The sequence below is a fragment of the Anomalospiza imberbis genome, chromosome 1 (genome assembly GCF_031753505.1).
Source record: "Anomalospiza imberbis isolate Cuckoo-Finch-1a 21T00152 chromosome 1, ASM3175350v1, whole genome shotgun sequence".
Lineage (NCBI taxonomy): Eukaryota > Metazoa > Chordata > Aves > Passeriformes > Viduidae > Anomalospiza > Anomalospiza imberbis.
Genome location: NC_089681.1, coordinates 86,654,641 through 86,675,975, shown reverse-complemented (window position 1 = coordinate 86,675,975; position 21,335 = coordinate 86,654,641). Strand labels below are relative to the sequence as shown.

At 41.6% G+C, this 21,335-nt stretch overlaps 1 protein-coding gene and 1 long non-coding RNA gene across 3 annotated transcripts in view; one reads left to right on the top strand and one right to left on the bottom strand.

Annotated features, from left to right (window-relative positions):
• Positions 1 to 21,335, bottom strand: part of BMP6 (bone morphogenetic protein 6) — an 88,802-nt gene that overhangs the window by 17,931 nt on the left and 49,536 nt on the right. Inside the window, exon 2 of the mRNA XM_068199152.1 lies at positions 8,052 to 8,244. Coding sequence (XP_068055253.1) covers positions 8,052 to 8,244 — 193 coding nt within the window. The remainder of the gene's footprint in view (positions 1 to 8,051; positions 8,245 to 21,335) is intronic.
• LOC137478973 (uncharacterized) lies at positions 12,142 to 19,913 on the top strand. Of its 2 annotated transcripts, XR_011001926.1 has the most exons (5): positions 12,142 to 12,427; positions 13,771 to 13,830; positions 17,484 to 17,696; positions 17,772 to 18,459; positions 19,027 to 19,913. It is a non-coding gene; the product is annotated as an uncharacterized lncRNA (long non-coding RNA). The 2 variants fall into 2 exon arrangements; XR_011001919.1 differs by having other exon boundaries at positions 12,143 to 12,427; positions 17,484 to 18,459.

The following is a 21,335-nucleotide window of genomic DNA, read 5'->3' as shown; positions in this document are numbered from 1 at the left end:
GCTGAAGGCATATTATGTATTAACCTTTTATTATTAAAGAGAAGTAAGTGAATTGGAGAAACTGAGATGATGAGCTGAAACAACTTTGCTGATACAAGAGAGTAGATTAAATAGGAAGATGCAAATTAGAGACTCCCAGCTCAAAACAGGAGCTCTTTGTTCTGCATAAAGGCCCTGAAGTATGGCTCAAGTCTCAAGAAATAAAATGGGAGTGTTTCCATGGCCTTCAGAAGACTTTGGAGAAGGATAGAGAAGTAAAGGTCAACAGCAATCACAAGTGCCTGCAATAAACAGAATGGAGTACACAGTTTACTGGAGAAAATATGGCCTGTGTAATTCAGGAGGCAGGATTTAGCTCCAGTGTCCTCAGAGAGCAGATTTGTCAGATATAAATATCAAATATAGCTACTATTCTTAATGCCAGCATCCCAATCATGTACTCAGGGCATTTATAGGAGAAACAGAGCGCATTTAACTTCAGTGCTTTCCCCCTCTAAGATAAATATTTTGTTAACTGAAACCTCTGTGTAAACCTTTCAACAGAACATCTCTAGGTGTTAATTCTTTTTAATTGAACACTAATTAAATTAGAATTCAAATTACTAACCAGGTCAAGTGGTTTCTCTTAGTTACTATACTTAGTGAAATGCTCATATTAAAATAATTTCTCTGTTCTGGATACACATTACAACATGGAACTTTGCTACAGGAAAAACACCAAAGCTATAAAAAGCTAAATTTAAAGAAGCATCTGTTGAAGTAGTTTTTTTTTACTTTCCCACCCTCCCTGGCCTTCTTTCCCTGAGCAGACAGAAGTTTTACCAGGGAGACAGTGAGAACAAACAGAAATCTCACCTTCAAAATGACCAAGTTAAAGGTCTCGTATTTTAATTACATGTCTTGGAACAACATTTTTGGCCCAACTTCAAAGCCTGCAATTACCCAGGTGTTTAAAGGATTGTTACGCATCAACAGCCATTTACCAAAACATTAATTACTATAAGTCTCTAAAACTTTCCTCAGCTCAACCTTTTTGTTTACTTTTCTTCAAAGACAAGTTGACATAATAGTCTAGACTGCCTAGCAGCAGCTTCTCAAAAGGGAATTTTGCACAGAAGTGTGTGGAATCTACATTTTAATTAATACACTTTCTAAATGTTCTTCTGCATACCTCAGGATTAGCGTCTTTAGTTTGTGGTGACATCAACTTTTTGTAAATGTATCCTGTGTATAGCAAACTAGCAAGATTATTTGCTCTTATCTACCTTCAATGGGCAAATAACTCTTACCCACAACTGACTTGGTCTTATAGAGTTGGATAGAGCTCCACATAGATAAAACTTTGAAACTTCAGCCTCTTCAGACCTGTAGATCCCCCATCTTGCAGTAGATGTAAGCACTACTTCAAATTTAAAAGTGTTTATTACTTATAGAATGGACTTTATGTGGAACTCCCACGGCACGAGGTACTGCCAAGAGATGCAATACAAAACCTTAACAACTTAGTGTATCTAAATAACCAGCACATTTAGTGTATCTAAATGACCAGCACTCCAAAGACTTAACAGCAGCGTAGAAAATTTAATCTATCAGTGCTCCCCTGAAAAGACAGCCTCAGGCAGGGGAATGCCAGCACCTGGAGTGAGTTACCACGGAAAGCAAAGGCAGTCTCTACTGTTTCATGAGAAGTGAGGTTCAGTTTAACTGTCCTGAAGAAGCAATGCCACCTGTGGGCCAAAAGGCCAGGAGAGATGCACACAGCCTGTAAGAGTTTCTTAGAAACAAGGAAGGAAATATGAAGAAATGTCAACCTACAAATGAAGTTGCTTCCAAGGTGGAAGAGAAGACCAGCAGCTGGGCATTGATTTGCAAGGACTGAGAGTCAACAGAGGAAAAAAAGCACAGAATGTTGGAACATTCTGGAGGAGGTCTGCAATTCAGCATAGGGAGGGGAAAGCCATCCTGGATGCATCCAGACATAGAAAAGTACAAGAAGGTATGGATAAACTCAGCCTTGCACCTCCACTGCTCCCTGTAATGAGTGACCCTGTGCTGAAAAGAATATTCTGTAACACTGTGTCCATTGTCTCTGGCAGCAAAGTCTCCAAGGACAGAGGGTTAAGTCTTCCAGACTCACCAGAGAGCAGCAAGGTGAAATACAGGTTTCAGAGCTGCTGCTGGCAAAGGGTGGAAAATCAGAGCCTAGAGCTAGAAGAATCCAAGACTATGGGAAGTTCAACCTACAGGTACATGATAGATAATCCTCAGTAAAGTCAACACAAATATCTTGGTGTAAAGGTGTCCTAACCCATTCAGCTTAAGGCCTTGAGTTTTACAGATCTGAGGAATTAGTATTTTACCAATTGGAACAGTTAAAGAAAAGAAAAAAATCATCCCAAGTCATAGGAATGAGAAATGTATTTACCTTTTTTTTTTACTTTTTACTGCAATTCTATAAGAAAAAGGAGCATTCCAGCTGCAGTGACAGCTATATTACTACACTTCAGAGTTTAAATGCATTTTGAGGCACAAAAATGGGGGAGAAGACAAAGGAGTAGTATTTATCTTTGTCCATTAAGTAAAGAAATAAAGCACTGATATGGCATTCTTTAGTTTATATAGAAAATGCCAGCTGGTTATGGAACCAGTATGTTTCACCCAGAATAACTCTGACTTTCAAACTACTCTAAACCAACTAGCCTAAAACATGATAAATCACATACCCACAGTGGGAGCTGAACTCAGATGTGGAGAGATGCTCCTCTATAGCATCATGGAAACAGCTTCATCATATACAAATATATGCACACTATATACAGATCTGACCCCAACTTGAAACAGATTGATGCTAGCTTTGTCATTTGTATTACACAACCCATTCCAAAACCCAGTCGAGGAGGGTTATTTATTTTCTAAGCTATAAACACTGCAGTTGAATCAATTTGCCCTTTAGATTAGAAGCTCGGATCACATTTGTATAAATATCCTGTTGCAAAGAGGAAGACTTTATTACTGCTATAACTAGCAGCTAAAACCAACAAGCGCCTTAACCCTTAAGGAATTGTGTTCAGTAGAACAGGAACATGGTCCCCAGGCAGTTGCTCTGCAGGGCACATTTATGTCCACACGTGTCTTTTCATGTAGGAGGAATCTTCCTGACCATCATGTTCCCATATTTCATTCTGGGTGCAAACGAAACTGTTTAATAAACTGACCATTAACGTACCGTATCTTCCTTTGATCACTAACACAGGCCACTGTGTTTTTCATAGATCAGTTGTTTGGACAGTGTGGGAGTGTTTTGAGCTCTGCATTAGCAGGATATTTACACTTGAAAACATACTGATGATCCAAACCAAGGATTAACATCTTTGATCAACCATAAACTGCCTTCCCTAGTCCTGACCTGACACCTCTCTGGGTGAGGGCATGGAAGTTTAAGAAAGAAATAATGATCGGTTTTCAGGGACAAACTCCTTTCTTCCCTTCCCTTGTAAAGGTCTTGTTTACACGGCATTCCACTCCCAAGAGGTACCAGAAATTGCAGAGGGCTTTGCTGGTTCTTCCACAAAATCAGTCCTGCACTTTGGACTCAAGTCCAGGTGCCAGGTTTAGCTGTGTGTTGGTACCACACAAGGGAGGAGAGTTGAGGCTGTGTAGCTCCTGCCTGCTGAAATTAAACAGCCTGTCAGATACAGCCAAAGTGGGACAAGCACCTGGAAGCAGACAACACTTGCCTTCCTAAACTGGTGCTTTGGCAAACGTCCCTGTTTTCTGCATATTCCAAAGGATCAAAATTAAAAAAAAAAAAGAAGAAAAAGATCCTACCCTAGTGTTCAAACATCCCAGTCTCTTAAAACTCTGGGGGGTCAGAAGCTGAAGGGCAGCAACATCCGCCAGATGTGTCACCCATTCCCTCTCCCAGCATCAGCCCCTACAGCCCACAGCCTGTTTCAAAACCCAGCCAGCCCCCTCAAAGCAAACCAGATGTCACCTCAGCCCCGCCTGGTGAAGCCTCTTCTCCACACAATCCAAAATGCATACCACTGATGGCTGGCCACAAGCTTGACCCATCCATCCTGAGGATTTCATTAATCTCTGTGCAGCATCCCACTGAGAGCTCCAGCAGTTTGTGTTATGACAAAATGTGGCCGTTAACCACGGTTTGGTTAAAAAACAAAAGCTTCGTTTCTAGGCACTATTTTTCTTACCTTATGAAAGGGTGGAAGGAATGGGGAGATGAAAATATTACTGACACAAGTGAGTCAGTATTAAAAATGTTTTCTTTTTTGAGAGAGAATGTACATAGACCACACTGTCCTCAATGTGAGTTTAACTGCCTGGAGCCCCCACAAGTATATTTTTCGTATTTCTGATGGGACAAGGTCACATTTCTGCCCAGAGGTTTTATGCTATTTCAATCAGCATTGATCTGTGATCATTCATGCTCTCTTTCCATACATGTCTACCTAGAAGACAGCCTCAAATGGGCCCGTATAATCCCTGATATTAGCCTTGTCTACAGTGGCAAAAATCAGTTTGGTAATTCAGTAACTGGCAGAAATTTTAGCCTCAGGCTTGGTTCCATTTTTAGCCAACAGGGAGCAGCCAGCAATGCCTCACGAATCCGTGCAGCAGCGCACATCTGGGCTGGAGTCACACGCTCACACTGTTACTGTCCAGATGAGCTTTTTTTTCCCCTTGCTCCAGTAGTACTGAATTAAGCCATTTCATTACACTTAATTGGAGCCAAGGGATACTTCCAAGCTCTGAGCTTTGGTGAAGATTTGTATTTACTGAAGATTTCTCTTATCTCCTTCCCTGTCAAACTTGTTTCTTTGACAGAAGCAGGCAGGATCCTTTTTCTTTATATTTTTCCCCCAGAGGTGCATGCTGCCTTTCTCTTGTAGACTCCTGGTTTAAACCTATACATGCCAGCTGCCCTCTTAAGAATAATTTGTGCCCAGAAGTATTTTAGGAGCTACCAATAATTGCTCCAGACAACTGTTAACCTCATAAACACCAAGATTAATATCGTATCTTTGAACTTTCTCTGAAGACTGCAAATGTTAACTGAACAGGCACCTTCTGCAGCCCTTAGAGAAGAATTGTCCTGACCAGAAGGAATATATGTCAGAACAAAAAGATGAAAAAATATGTGACATCAACTCCTCTCTCACACCTGCTAGTTCACCAGCTAGACTTCAAGATCTGTATAAACTCCTCTTCATGCAATAAAATGTCAATAAAAGTCAGGAAAGATCAAGCTGTTGTTCAAAACCATTAATCTAAAGGAAGTGTGACACAACTTTTTTAGTACCTGTTGGTTTTTTAAGTCAAAGGCAGCTGTTATTTTCTGGGTCATAAGATGTTCTCTAAAATTCAATATAAGCCTTACAAATATTTAGCAAGTTCCTTCAAAACCCAGTGGGGGTTTTTTTTCCCTTATAATTTAACCTTCCAGTGTTCTGATCTGGAAAAGAGAACACTGTATTCCAAATTAATCCACTGAGACAAGAGGGGAGAAAAAAAACATTTTGGACTTTTTTCCCTCCAGTAAAAGCAAGTCAATGAATGGATGGTCAAAACCCATAATCTCTCAAATAATATAGTTTCTTCAGGCATACCAGAATAATCGGAGGCATTTTCCACATCCATGCAGAGATATTAGCAAACAGCTAAATACAATTTTTTAGCATTTGTTTTCAAGAATGTTTAGAGGCCTAAGTCCACCAAGGTCACCAGTGAGGGTGAATGTTTGTAGCCAATGGAGTCAGATCTCAACGGAATGTAACACTGAATATGCAATATGCAGCTTCTACTATCTTAACTCTTTTAACATCTGCATATTTTCAATATAAAGGGGACAATTAATAAATATATATGCACTTTCATTTACAGATTATGTACAGAAAATAGAAGCCTATCCATGTATTAATAGAGAAGCACACTTTTCAAATATGATTTTATATGTTACACATACATTAAAGAGTCCTTTAAGCTGAAAGGAAAAAAGAATGGAAAAGGGCATGTCCTTTCTACAGCTGCAAGAATCTGTGAGCCACATCTTGTCCACCTCTGTGAGGATGATGTGACAAGTCCCACACACTCATCTGAAGTACAAAATGCTTTAGCCAAACATCTCCCTCCTTCCCACCAGTAAAAGTAAATAAATAAAGCAGGAAAAGAAACAAAAAGGGAGCCTTGAGGGACTGGATGAGTCAGAGGTTAGTAATGAACTACAGACACTCATCCCTGGGCCAGCGGCTCACGCCTAGCCCCTGTCAGGAGGGACAGGGAATTGCTGGCAGTCTGGGCCTGGAGGAAGCCGCATTAGGATTCCCAGTCCCAGTGGCGGGATCCCCTCAGCATGGCCGCCAGCAACGGCAGAAGGAACGTAGCAGAAGGGAATGGAAAGATCCAAAATACTCGCCAGCTCTTGGACAGAGACAACCCTGGTGATCCCCACCGGGTGCTCCTGCCTCTGCTCTGTCCGTAGGGAGGCCTCTAGCACCCAGGGATGCCCAGGACATGCAGATGCCAAAGGACACGTCACAGCTTCGCAGTGCAATCCCATTTTGGCATGCTTCTGGTATGGTGTGTGAAACAGAGATACAAAGTCTCAGCATCATTATTGCACACAGCCACTTTCAGAACAGAGAGTTTGTAAATTTGTTAGGAACAGAGTATGCTAGGGGCCATATCCTGTACTTTATCTAATACTTTATTCTCTTTCCTATATTGCCTTGCTTGCTCAGTTTACTCTGAAAAAATGTTATATCCACATAAAAGTTGACAGTTCTCCTACTCGGTGCCCTGCTTTAGTGACTGTCACAGAGCAGCGTACTAATTTCTTCCACAGACACTTGGCAGAGGTTTCCTTCTTGCTCCAGAGGTGGGATCTCTACTTCTGGAATCTGAAGCAGACTAACACTCGCCATTTTTCCTGCAATGTGTCTCCAAATGAACAATATATCTAACGTCTATGAAATCTGCATGACTGTCTGGACTTTGATCAGTTCTTCAACTAGGCACTGATAAAACATCCTAACCAGCAGGCACATCACCCCAGGAGGCTCTCCAGAAATCTGCAAGTTGAAGCACAAAGGGAACACTGATCTCCCAAAACCCACACCTTCCTCCCCATCACCTATTTACCCAAGTATTTCTCTCTTTTCCCCAGAAGCCACACTCCCCACAGAACAACCATGAGCTATTTGATGTTGTCCTAAGAACTGCCAATCATCAAAGGCCAATCCCTCCAAATGGAAAGGCTGGAGAAAGAAGGAGCAGAAACAAAAATGCCCATGAAGCCTTCAAAGAGAAAACAAATGGAGCTTTTTTTTTAAACACTGCTGGTTTTGATTTTGTTTTTTTTTAATGCCTGCAGCAGAGGAACAGTTACAGTCCTGACAAGTTTCGGTAGAAGTAATGAAACACTTTTGTACCACAGCATTACTCTGACATTTAATTGACCATGTATTTCCATCTTTTAGCCTTACATGATTCCTCCATCTGAAACATTACTCTTTTAAAATTAATCACTCCATTTACACTTGTTTGGATTTTCGTGTCACAGTTTCTACCCTGCCTCTCTCACTTTTCCTCTCTCATTGCCACTTAAAGACCAGAAATTATTTTGTACCTGTGGTCAGCATGTTGAATTTTCTTCTGCTTTATTTACTTTAATATAAGTCCAGCTGAGAGCAGATCAAGTCTGAGCTAATTACCAGTATTTTTCAAACAGGCTGCTAGTATTAAGTTGAAAGGGGATATGTGAATTTCAGTATACAACAGCAATGCCAGCAGTGCTTTAAAAATCTACTACTTCTCAGCAGATTCTTTCTTTATTTAAAGACAAAGCTTGCAGCTAAGTCACACCCTCATTCACACCCTACCATGCCCATTTCCCATAAGGAAAGGACCATTGCAATAACATAACCCTGTTAACATGAACAAACCTGATATTTATTTTCAGCCCTATCAATATTAATGCATAAGCTCAGCCTTCTCCAGGACAGTAACTGGTGGCACAGAGCACTCTTGCATACCTGTTCTGATGTTCCTGCAGCACCTGGTAGATGCTGATAAGGAAGGTTTGGTTTTTAAAGCTTCCCACAACGCAGTCCTTGTAGATCCGAAACTCAGCAGCTGTGACGGCCTCCCCCTCAGGAATCTGAGACAAATTAAATTTGAATTCCTTGTGGTGCCGCTGGTGAGGCGTGAACTCCTTGTCATACTCAACTGCAGATGGGAAAAGGAAAGAAAAGGAAAAAAAAGGAACCATGACTAAAATTTAACAACAAAAGGTTTCTACATGCTGCCACCTGTTCCTTCAAAAAAAACTAAGAATCTTGTTTTTTTCTCCAAAGATAGCCCTGGTGAGTGTCAGGAAAACTTATGCAATTAAAGCTTTTCAAATACAGTACCAAGTGAAGATGAATGTTCCTCCTCTCTAGCCAATTCCTTTGGGATTTCCTATTTTTTAAAGGAAAGACAGCTTCGACAGATGAAATATGACCATGCATTTTGCTCCTGTGGAAAACTCTGAAGCTTGGGACCAACTCCCAGCATCTTCCACCTGGCTCTCCATGTTTTTTACAGCATTTCGCTATGTCTCATAGCCCTTTTCCAAGCAAGGAGACAAGTAGCTCCATTTTGCTTTAGCACACACAGGCACAGGCAGAACCAAGTGATAGCACCAGGTCAACCAATTCTCTAAGTGTCCTAAAACATCCTGTTTTCTGGCTCCCAGGTTTGTACACTAGCCATTGGACCAACTTGTGAGTGAATATGATTAACATGACATTTATTTTGAGGGTTAAAGTCAGCCAGAGCTCTCCCTCCTTTTGCAGAAGCTTATTTTAGAAGGAGAGAGCTGAAGAGTGACAACTTTAGGTTTCTGGTCCTAGACCTCCTTGGGTATACTCTCAAGCATAGGATTTAAGACAGACACAAAACAGAATTCCTCCTTCTTTAGGTCTCAGGATTTACATTTTCTCTGTTTGGGGCTGCCTTTGCAAACTCTGCTTCCAGTCCCACTCTTGTATTACTTGATTACATCTCAGTTTAGTCTGACTTTGATTAATTGTTTGTTATTTTTTCTAATTTTCTACTAGAAATTGCTTAAAACATTAATATATTATATAAACATACAAAATTACATCTTTACAAGCCTGAGGGGACAAAAAGTAAAAACAAAAAGCCGTTCCCACCAGTGGAACTCAAGGAGTGTATGTCAGTGATGAATAAGTCACCCCTACATTATCATTAGGGACATGATTACATGCAGAGGCAGCAAGGGAAGAACAGATCCCTTTTAATGTCTGTCTTTATGGTCACTTTTTGTTGTTCCCCCCTGCCTCCATTTAATACACCAGACTGTAAAGGCATTCACAGGCCTACTCTCACAACATCCCCATGAAGTAAGTAGCAATGCCTGTTCTCCAGCTGGGATACTGAGTCACCAGGAGAGTGACTTGTCCAAGGACAGGCAGTGGAGGCTTGTGGCAGAGCCAGGAATGACAGCCAGTGTGCTTGAGGTTCGGCGCTTTACCCACAGGTTACCTCCCTAAAGAACAGACATCTCCCAGCTGCTGGAAACAGCCCCTGGAGACCTTCCCCTCTACCTTGCCCAATTGCCTATTCCTCCTCATTCTCCAGTCACAGTTTCATCCGTCCTCTCCCTTTCTTTTGGCAGCCCTTCCATGTGAGCTACCTCATCTGGCTGCGTCCACGTCCTGGCTCCCTGTAAGACAGTTAGTCACATCCTTCTCTTTGAAGTTCACCTGGAAATCTTTTCACTTCTTCGTGACTGCTGCCAAGCATTCTGTGGGACACCACACTGGAGGACGCTGTGTTAAGGGCTGCCACAAGGCAAACAGGCAAATTCTCAAACTGCTGTCAGAGTCAGACACCGCTGCCAATTTTGTTAGTCTTGCACTGCATCTGTCTGAGCAGCTCGTATGTCAAACAAGAGACAAATGAGGATGATTGTGCTCTATGGCTTCCAGAAATGAGGTTGTGACACCCAGCATCTCTGTCACCAAGGCCACCAAGAGAGACTGCACTAAGGCCAATGATGGTAACACACTCAATTCCAGTGCCACCAGGAATTACCTCTCTGGCTATTGGTTATGGGTGATCTGGGCTTCCCTTTGGAGCACTTTCCCCTGTGTTTAGTGGGGATCAACTCCGGCAATACCGGACTGGTTGGTGTCACTTGCATGTACACCCTCCGAGACGGGACCTGAGCTGCCCAATCACTCTCCATCCTGAGGAGAGTCCCACAGGATCCACCTCCCAAAAAACAGGAGCCATGTACTTTGAGAAATTTGCAAGTAGCCAACCAATGAGAAACTGCGTTGGGCTGCTTGCAGCAGGACGTGCCCAGCTTGGCCCGTTTACTTGCTGCTAAAAGATGAGAGGATGTAATTAATGGTGAGGGAATGTCTAAATCCAAGGGTTTGGAGAGGCACACATATGAAGCAACAGTTCTCAATTTAGAACTCGCTACATCCTTGCTCATGGGTGCAGTGACCAGCTGAAACCCACACCCCCTTCCATGCTGTCACAGGGATAAGCTGACCTACAGGCGAGGTGCAGTGAGGTGGCTTTTCCCCAGGCTCGTGGCTGAGGATGATAAAGAAGAAGCAGGAAGAGCAAGGGGAAGGACACAACCAGGATAAGCAACAGAACTCCATCAGGGTGCCAGAAAACTAAAATTACACCAGAGACAGCAAAGGAGTCATTGATGCTTCCTGCCATCTCTTGCCCCACATCAAGATGTGATATGGTCTCTCTCTCTGCGCATGAGAGAGCCTGGAGCTGTCCCACACAGCACATAGCTCAAAATGAGCCCAAACATCACTTTTTGTTGCTCCTTTCTGACCTCAAGCCAGCTACAGTGGCCTGACCTCCACTCATCACTACAAAATGCGCACTTTAAAAGTGATACAACCAAACTCTAGTCCTTTAAATCAGTATTTTCCCACACTCTCTCCTAAAAAGTCAAACACAAGTCCCAAGAATAAGAAAAGTCCACCAAAACAACTACCACAGAGCATGACAAGTAGCAGCAGGTATGATGCTTGACTCCAATTACCCTTTCCCAGTTTATAACTTGTCTGATATATTCACAATAGTATTTTCCTGTTTTTTTCAAACTTTCTTCCTTTATCCCTGTCCTTGCCCAAATATGCCACACAATCATAGAAGCTGACTAAACTGATTACAGGGGAAACATTCAGACTGATTTCATTATCAGGCTTAGCAGAATAAACAACCTGAAACACACAAACAAGGAAATCTTTTTTTAATCCTTCAGATTAAGCAATTCAGCTCATTCTGTTATAAGAAAGGCATATTTCTGATATAAGAAAGAAATACTGCTAAGCTGATGGTGTCTTTCTCCACTGAGATCGTTTCAGAAGCAGCCCAACAACATCACAGGATGGAAAAAAGCCTACATTAAGCTTGTATGAAGCAAGTATAAAAGTTTAATGAGTTGGAAAGTTTTCTGGCTATGTATCTTCTCATGATACAATGGAGGGTGGATTTTTTTTTCTTTGTGGGAGTGGTGAGATATTTAAGTTCTATACACTCATTGTCACCTCATCAAGTTAATAATCAACTGTTTTCATTCAGCAAGACAGCTTAAAAATATGAAATGCCAACAGTCCTTCTCTGGGGTTTTTTTGCCCCCTGGAAACTCTTCATTTTTAACAAAGAAATCAAGTTTTAAAACAGCAAAATTTGGAAAGGCAAGATTCAAGCTGTGGTTCCCAGGAATCACTGCAACCCAGTCTGGATTGCTATCGCATTACAATGCATCAAATGAGCTTGTATTCAAAATACAGACAGCATACACCAAAATGCAAGGCAACAGCAAAAAGCAGAAATCATTTCTCAAGCTGCTTTCCCATTATTTTTTTTTCCACATGAATACATTTGGGTCAGTCTGACCGGTGATGTGAAATCCAAAGCTAACTTCTGTCTGACGATGGACATAAGAATGTCCCAACTGTGCAAAGCTTTTGCAGGTAAAATCACGCAGTTCATAGCTGGGGCAGGTTGGAAGGTAGAAACCCTGAGTGGTGTTGGGCTCCTATAACCTTTTCCCAGAGTGCTGGCTGGAACGTTAGGACCAAGCCAGGCAGAACCAATCTTTGTAAGGCTATGGCATGAACTACAGCCTATAAAATTCATCTTCATGGTCAGACTGTATTATCCCAAACACTACTATTCTTTTGCTGGAGTAAGTCCTTGGAGATTACAAATCCAGGCCTGCACGTATCAGGGTGAGTTGGGAAAGGAGATGTCAAACAGATTTTAGCCCATCATGAGCCAGAGGGACTGCCCACTCCACCATGCAGGTCTGCCCCCAGCCTGGCTGGTGGCTGCTCCTTTGCTTGCAATGCAAAGGAAGGTGTGAGTGCTGGACATTGGACTCACCCCTAACTTTTCAGTAGAGTCCATTTCTGAGCAGACTGGCAGAGCATGCAGAAAGAGTTAACAGAGAAGCCTGCCAGTAGCTCTTTACATTTCCCTTAACAAATATTTTTAAATACTATACAAACATAGCACTATTGTTGAGCAGTTAAAAAGGCAAGAATGGCAAAATTAGGATTACTGTGGTTTTGAATTTTGTGTATTCTAGTTCTAACCCAGTGTTGCAATAGCCAATTTCAGCACAAAATGTCCCTGGTTTAAAAATAGCGTGCTGCTTACAATACTTGTTACTTTAAAAACACTGCACAGAAAAAAAATTAATTGAGAAATTAACACATCTATTTTGGCAACTATACCATCCTACTTCCATTTGACTGTGTAGCACAAAGGACCGAAGGAAGCATAAGCCTAATGACAGTCATGGAAATAAATTCTCCTTCTGCATTGGAATTTTAAGCATTTCTTTTTGGATCTAAATTAAACCAGTATGCAGAAATAACAGGTCAAGAGCCTTTCCTGAGGAAACACAATTTTCACTTAGAACAGCAGCACCAAGTATCATGATATCTGGTGATTTTCTCCAGTTCTCAGCTGCTGAGAAAAGTGTTAGGTCAAGTGCTCAGGTGAGAATTAAAACACTGGCTTAAGAAAGTCTCTAGCTCAAACTCTAGGTAATAAAGCCAAAAATACTAACCTAGAGCTCCAGAAGTAATTTTTGAAAAGAAATTTCCTATATAAATAATTATTATTTCCATGACAATGTGGTTCCTTGGAGGGTGCAGAGAAGGCATGGGGTTACAGATTATTAAGATAGGACTATTTAGGATATTCTGCATCTGTTCTGACCCCAACAAAGCTGAAACTACTGAAGAATCTTTTTGCACATCAAGATCTTTAATGGTGACTTGGTTTCGCAGGGCCATATTCTCTAAGAAAAGCAGCCAGGATTCATAACCTGCTTGTGCAAAGTGAGTTTTGCATAAGTGTTCCTGAATTCAGTCTGAGAACAAATGTAAGTAGTTCCTATTTATTTCTTCTCAGCCTTCACACATGACCCACTCCCAAATAAAATAAGAAAACATCTGAAAACTGCAATTGCTAATAGGAGATTCACCACCACATCTACATAATCAGCACAAAGTCAATTCCTCTGTATTACATCACCAACTTCTGCTCTAAGTCAACAGCATTTATCACATCTGGAGAAATGAAGCAGTGTATTATGCCTCAAATGCTTTAAGCATTACTAAAGCTCCAACAATCCCCTCTAATAAATGGACCATGTACATATGTGACTGATCTACTGCTGTGAACTTACAGTGGCATCACCAGAATTTCTTCAATACTGGCAGACAATTGCTTGCACAGAACATAAGTCATGTAAGCTTAAATCCTCCCATCTTGATCTTGGTCTATAGTTGATAGTTGCTTCTTTAGAAGCAAAAGAGAGTAAGAATGTGGGCGTTTGTACACCCAATCTGTGGGATATCCAGCTTTAGAGCAAGACTCAGTCTTTACTTGGGTCTTACAATTTGCCTTCTGTTTCACAGTGGATCTACATGGATGGGGTCTGCAGCACATTTTTTTTACTCTGAAGAGATGCCCACAATGTGCCTGAAGGCTTGTTTGTGCTTTCCAAATCCATCAGGTCAATCTAAAAAAAGACACCAAGTCTCCCCAACAGTCCCACATCTCTGACAGATGATCACAACTGCAGAAGCACTGTTACTCTTAAAGATTAAAGCTGACATTTCTTCCTAAAATAAGCAGCATTTCCTAAACACTGTTTTAAAAACTGCAGAGTACAACACAAAGAGCACAATATACCAGTTTAATGTCTTCAAATAGGAAGGGGAGAAGACTGAAAGGTTTTACAGGTACTTGCTGCTGTTTAACAAGGAAACAGAAGTTACGTTGCTCTAGGTGAACCTGCAGGTTCAAGAGCAGGTCAGCAGCAAAAACAGATGTCTCCAGAAAGTAGTGAGGATGCCTCAGAAAAGGATCACTGCTGCCTGTTTTTCCCACTTCCATATACACAGTGTGTGCCACTGTCACCTGGGCACCAAGACAAAAGAGATAAGTGGTCCATCCCACTGCAGAGACATCCTAAATGCACTACTGCTTATGGACAGGACTGATCACTTTCTCTTTACTCTAAAGACCCAAAAGAAAGCAAAACCTTCCCCTTTTCAAAACTATGATTTATTAACAAGCCATTTCACAGGTGGTGAGAAGGACAATTCTTTAAAAGAGAAGAAACTCAGATGAGACACTAAAATACAAGGTCTGAAAGCAAACCCTTTTCTGCCCAACATGCACAAGAGGTGGGGAGATAATTTCTTCCCACCTTGGTCTCAGCCCAGCAACTTCAACTACCATCTGTGATCACAGCAATTCTACACAGCCTCTCAGAATCTCCTAAAAATGATTGTTAATTTACCCCAATCATGATGAGGGATTCATCACTTACATCAAGTCCACTGCCTACAGCTCCTGCTGCAGCTCTTCGACATGTCAGATCTCTCCAAATTCCACACCCCCCACCCCCCACCCCGCTCCTTCATCATTTTCTGAAAAGCAGAATAAGCAAAAAATAACTAATTCCAAAAAGAAGCTGTCCCTCTGCTTCTTGGACATCTCCCCTGGATTTTCAGTACAGTATCCCAGACAAACTGACCAAGGTTTGTTCTCATAGATAAGAGCATGTAAAAGTTTGCCAGACCTCCCTGATGAACTTGTCCCACATCCACAGGGAAAAAAGGCAGTTTTTAAACATAAAAAAAGTCAAGATACCCACGATTCAGTCTGGCATTGCAACATTTGCTGATCCCTCCGTGTCCAGCTGAGGTGGGTTAGACACAACAACCAGCTGTGCAACCATAAATCTAATGCAGTTTTAAGTAAATGCCTAGACACCTGTACAATAATATGAAGATTCAAGGCCAACAAATTCCAAAAGGATGCTTTCTTCAAAACAGCTCTAATATCACATCTGGGCCTACACAATATAAAGTGGAATTATTCAACTGGCTTTGGTGGAGTGATGCCAGTTTACAGCCGATGAAGACCTGGCTTTATGCTCAATAGTTATGTGTGCCAGCAAATAATGACTCAGAAAATAACCCATCATTAATCCAATCCCAATGCAATTATGGAGATTAAATTTAAACAATAGCAAATCTCTCTCTAAACATAACACTGTACAGAAGAGCTTCAAAGGAGGAGGGGTTTTTTACTTTTGGATGAAAAATGCAACTGAGATCTTCTTTGTTTCTTTCTGCTGGGAATCAAGTTGGAATCAGCTTGTAAAATCAGATTAAAATAGTTGCACAACAGCTTCCTTTCAGGATTCTTGAACCAAAGGCTGTCTAAAAATCAAAATAATGCCCTAATCAAATACATAATACCCATGGGACAACAGAAAGTACTAAAAAGGCATTTTCACATTTTCACAAAGATGCCTACTGTACGGCCACTTAAGCTTTTCCACTCTGCAACGGGAAGAGGCAGCAGTGGGGACCAGCCTTGCTCTAGCACATGACGGGAAAAGTTGAATGAAAACTGAGGAGAAGGAGAGCCCTTGGCAAAGTGCTTGGGGGCAGCTAAGCCAGGAGGCTGACTGCAGGCCACCAGCACCTCTGCCACCAACACTGACTTTTGGGCTTCCTGGGCTGTCCCCCTTGCAATAACAGAGCAACTGCTTCCACAGCCACCTCCTTCGTTCCTTCCCCACAGCTTCCCAACACAAATGTTAACAAAGCTGGTGTTTTCTTTCCATATGCTGGCACATATGGCAGGTCCCTGCACTGCAAACAGTGTTGTATCTTAGGAAAACAAAACATCTTTTTGCTTAAGAGATGCCAAACTGCTTTATCAAAGGCACTACTGTTTGCATTTTTGTGGCAATATTAATGCAGTTCCCACTGAGAAGCTGATAAAGACCCTGACTGCAAAAACAGCCCTCTGGAAGAAGTGATCTGAAGCTATTTCTGTATTGCGTTTCCAAATAACTTGTGATTAAAATAATATTATGCTTTTCAAAAAGCATTCCTATTTCACAGCCAGGCTTCATGCGTGCAGAGCCAGCTTGCAGGAGGGGAGAAGCCGATGCTGTCAGCCCATCGGCACAGAGACACGATCAGAACTGCTCTGCAGCTGTGCACATGGTGGGAAGAGAATTCTCCTACTGCTCCCGCTTGCTTGCTTGCTTGGCTTAGCATTGGCTCCTGTGTCCATACCCACACAGTAACTGCCTGGGACACTCAGAGCTGCCCGTAGAAATCTTCTCACAGCGTTTCCCACCCTCCAGGTTCGCCACAGGTCACGCTGCATTTCCTGCTGGCACGGCCACTGGCATGCAGCTCCCTGGAAGTGCAGCTGCCCCGGGTACACTGACTGGGTCTGGAAACATTTTCAGAATTTTTTAAATGGCAGAGTCATCTCACACCATCTCTCAAAATTATCTGTCCTTCTGCAGGAATTTAAGGCAGGACAGACCAATTCACTTGCAAGTTTGAGCTAAATTTCAAAATGCAGGTTGTGCAAAGTAGGGAAGTTTTTTGGTTTTTTTTCATTTATGGCCATTACCCTCTCTGGTTTTCTTGCAGGTGAGGTTTTATGTTTATTGGTGTGACTGTGAATCAACCAGCAGCAAGTAGGTAAGCAGGCAACAGATTAATGTTTGCAATTTAAGCTGCAAGCTTTCATTTTGTTGAGCATTCATCTCTTGGCATAACAGGCAGGTTTCAGCTTTTCATTTAATAGCCCAGCTGAGAAAGATATCTCCTGAGCACAATGCAATCACTTCCCATAAAAATACTGTCCAGAGCCCTTACGGTTTTATAAATTTTTGGAAAAGTTTAATCCAGCATTCAAGACTCAGATACACAGAAGAATTCAGCCCTGCTCCAGAGGTTGTCAGGCTGTCCTGGAGATTACACCACCACTGTAAGGGCATGGCCATTGCTGACATGACTTGTGACTCCAGCTGATACCAGGAAGTGCTGTTGCCTCACTTATTGTTCAATATTTAGTATTTTACACAAGGCTCCAATTTCAAATGACTGAATTAAGCAGCATCCAGCCAAAAGACCACCAAAGAACATGGGCTTTGGGGAATGGGCAGGGCACTCTGAGAGACAGCATGAAGGACACCAGACTTGGCATGAGCCAGAGAACAGGAGATACAAGAAAGGAGGAAGCACTGCCCCTAAGAAGGGCAGAAAGTGACCACAGGGATAAAAAGAGTAAAATCATGGTCTGGAGATCCCACAAATTCCCAACCTTTAACATGTCTACAAAGCAAACACTCTTTGTGACAGTCAAGGCAAGAAGATGCTACAGCTCTGAAGACTGAGGAGAGCAAATGCATGAAGTGCCTGAAGAAACAATGAAGTGTTTTAAAGACTATTATTCCCTATTATTCCTGGCTATGTATATTGTCCAAGGAACAGCACGGTTTGTTAGTGAACCTCCCCTCAGTGCATCCATTCACTATGTGCTGGCTTGGCACACAAATCCAGAGGAAGGGGTTCCAACATGTCACTGGGTGGGAGATTCTCAACCACCACTGGGGTTGAACACCACCACGGTGTTAGGACAACTCCCTGTGCCAAATGGAAGAAACAGCACCTTGGATGACATTGATCTACACAGAAATACCAGAGCACCTTTGAAACACCCACTATTTCTCTTGCCACCCTTCTTATTTATCATTCCTTCCTCCCTGTCCTTCTGTCTGGTCATTCTGACAGGTTCCCTGTAGGTTCAGGCAAGACTCTCTCAGGCCAGGAAGCTGGCAAAGAGAGAGGATGGGCAAAGAAGGACAGAGGAGGCAAAGGAAAGTCTCACCACTTCCACAGCCTTCTCTGGCAAAGGCAGAAGGGCTGTGAAGCCGCTCACTGTGCAACCCTAACACATCTGGGAAGTGCTCAAGAGCAGCAACCATGAAAACTGAAAGAAACCCCCCAGAAATCCCAGATTATTTTACAGCCCTTACAGAAATGTGAGGTAACTGTTCCTCTTTCTGAGGCAGTAACACCTTACAAAGCCCTCTCCCCACACTAGCCCTGTGTCATGATTTGCCCCCAGCATGCACGCAGCCAGAGAGAACCAGAGGGAACTCTTGGCATGCCTTGCTCATAAAAACCAAGTTCTCCTGCCCTACCATGCCACTGAACTCCCATTTTTTAATCTGTCTACTGGCCATGCCAGCAGGGTGCAATTTGGGAAGTGACTTTTTTACCTCTGAAACCTCATCTGCTGTCAACCAACATAATGATGCTGCAGAGAGCCAAGCAGCCGTCAGACGTTTAAAAATTTGCAGCCGCTGTGGGCGGTTGGAGCAGAGGTCAAAAAATGGTCATTAATAGTTTTACCTAACCTGCAGCTTTCAGCTGCTCAAAACACAGCCTTAAAAAGAAAAGAAAATGACATCACATAGCTTTAACAATCTGCTTAGGAGTAAAGAATTTCACTCTTTAAGAAAAGAAATTAAAAAAAAAAAAAGCCTTGACAAAAACGCCTTTGGTCTAAGCCTTCCTTTTTCATTATTTTTTATATTCCCATATCCCACAGTGACCAGAAGCATACTTGGAATGTCTCTGTCCATCTGATAAAGCCATCAGTGGCGGCAGCCCCGCGCCGGGCCTGCGGGGGACACAGCTCCTATTCCCGGCTGCAGAGCACAGTATCCAGCCCAGGTGAAAGCCAGGGAGATGCAATGCTTTGGGAATGATGGGAGACTCCCAGTCAGGGTAGGAAATCCTAGGGGGAAAGTAAGACTTGAGGAAAAGCACCATTAAAAGAACTATTAAAAGGGGATTTGTGGAATAATCCTTAGTTCCACATAGTTGGCCTGACTTACATACAGTAGCATAGCTGGGTAACTCACCTGAAAAACATCCAGCAGGAAAAGGGACAGGCTGCCAAGTACTACTTTCTTTTTTAACTCCCCTTTCTCCCCACCCCCTTCACTTGCACCAAATACCCACAGCAATCCTTGGGCTCTAGGCATTTAAAAGTCAAAAGTTACCTACAAATGTTCTTAAAGTAATAGCACATAAGTTGACTCCAAAAGGTCTCAAGTTAACAAATAGGAAATTAATAAACTTCACTGGTTTAAAAAACAAACTGGTATGTTAGCATTTCTGGCTTTCAGTTTATCTTGCCCTTTTTCTGTAAGTTATCAGGTTCCTGGAGACAGAATTTAAAATGAAAAAAAAAAAAAGAGAATGTGTTCAAATTTTCAGAAGAGCTGCTTGCCTACAAATTAATTTTTAGACATTTGGATTCTATATCTTCACTCCTTGCAATCATGTCCTGGCTGTTTGGCTGTCCCAGCATTTCTCTGCCCCACCCAATCCAGCCTTGTCATCACTGATTTTATTTTTCCGCTCTTCTCTCTTAGTAATGCCCTCCTCTCTTGCCTTGGCTGGTTGCATGCCATCCTTGGAGAAAAACATCAAAACACTTTAAAATTTGAGTATACATAAATATATAGAGAGAAATCAATTTAAATTGATTTAAATCAAATTAAACAAATTTATTCTTAAAATACATATTTTATCTTTTGTTGTGTCTGAAGTGTTTTTAATGTTGTCAACAACTAAATTACTCAGACACAGATTTTAGTTTATGACTCAGTTTATGATTTAGTTTGTGACTATTTATTTTAGGTTATGACTTTAGGCACATTGGTTAAAAAAATTACTTTTTTTTTTCCTTAAGTCCTTTAAAATACTTTTTTTAAGTTACAGCAGGAGTGTAATGCTATGTATCTAACAGTATTAACAAGATTCCATGGAGACAGCTGTCATACCTACTCAGTTTTTATTTGTGTTTTAATAAGAAAACCATCAACCATAAGAAAGTTTGGATCAGGTTAGCACATCAAAGCACACTTTTTGCAAACATATAGACAGTGGGGAGAATTGAAAAGCACCAGACGTTTTTAACACAAATTTACTGAATCTTTTTCTCTCCTGTACACTAAGCCACCCTAACAAGTGGGATTGTGGCTTCAGCAAGTGAATCTTTTTATAGCTAGTCTCTCATAGACACAGGAAGACTAAAGCTTTTATAATGTTTGCATGCAGAGAAAAAGCCAATTAATTATATGGCAAGTCCTAGTGAAGAACTTCCTCCAGTCAAAACAGGAGAACAGGAACCTCAGTGTTATATAATTGATGTTATTAGCTGCAGCTGCTATCATACTTGGAGAAATCTCCAACTCAGAAAGAGCAGTGATAAAGTGCTCCAAGATGAGTAATAATATGCTTGATATTAAGGGAGGGGGATAAAAAGGATTCTAAAAAATGTGCTCTCTGGTATAGTAACAGTCTCAGATAATTGTCACACAGAAAACACTGAGGGATACCAAAAGAAAAATGCACCACATTTAAAGTGTTGTCTCCATGAAACTGAAATTGAGGAGGGGAGAAGTGGGTAGAGAGGAAACCTCTTATATTTGCCTAACCTATATTAATGCTAATTCTCACACATGTGTTGTAACAAGACTGGGGACTCTGAAAGCGCTAATCAGTAGATGCATGAGCAAATATTTATTCTGATCCATTCCAACTCTCTGTGGTTTGTAAATCCCTAAGAAAAAAAATTGCAGAACAAACCAGTCTAGACCACAGAATTTGGCTACTTTATACTATTTGGAAAATTACAGGAAATAGACCAACTCATGAAGGGATTATTTGGTGGACTTTTTTGTTTGTTTTCTGAAGACCTGTGACTGCCTGATATATGTGCACTTGTTTGGGTAGCTGAGGAGAATTCTTTTGAGCATTCTTTCAAGCATAATCACTGCAATATTGAATTCCACATGCTTGGTGTCTTGGTTAGGTGTTGATGTATATAACCTTCCAGATTCTTTC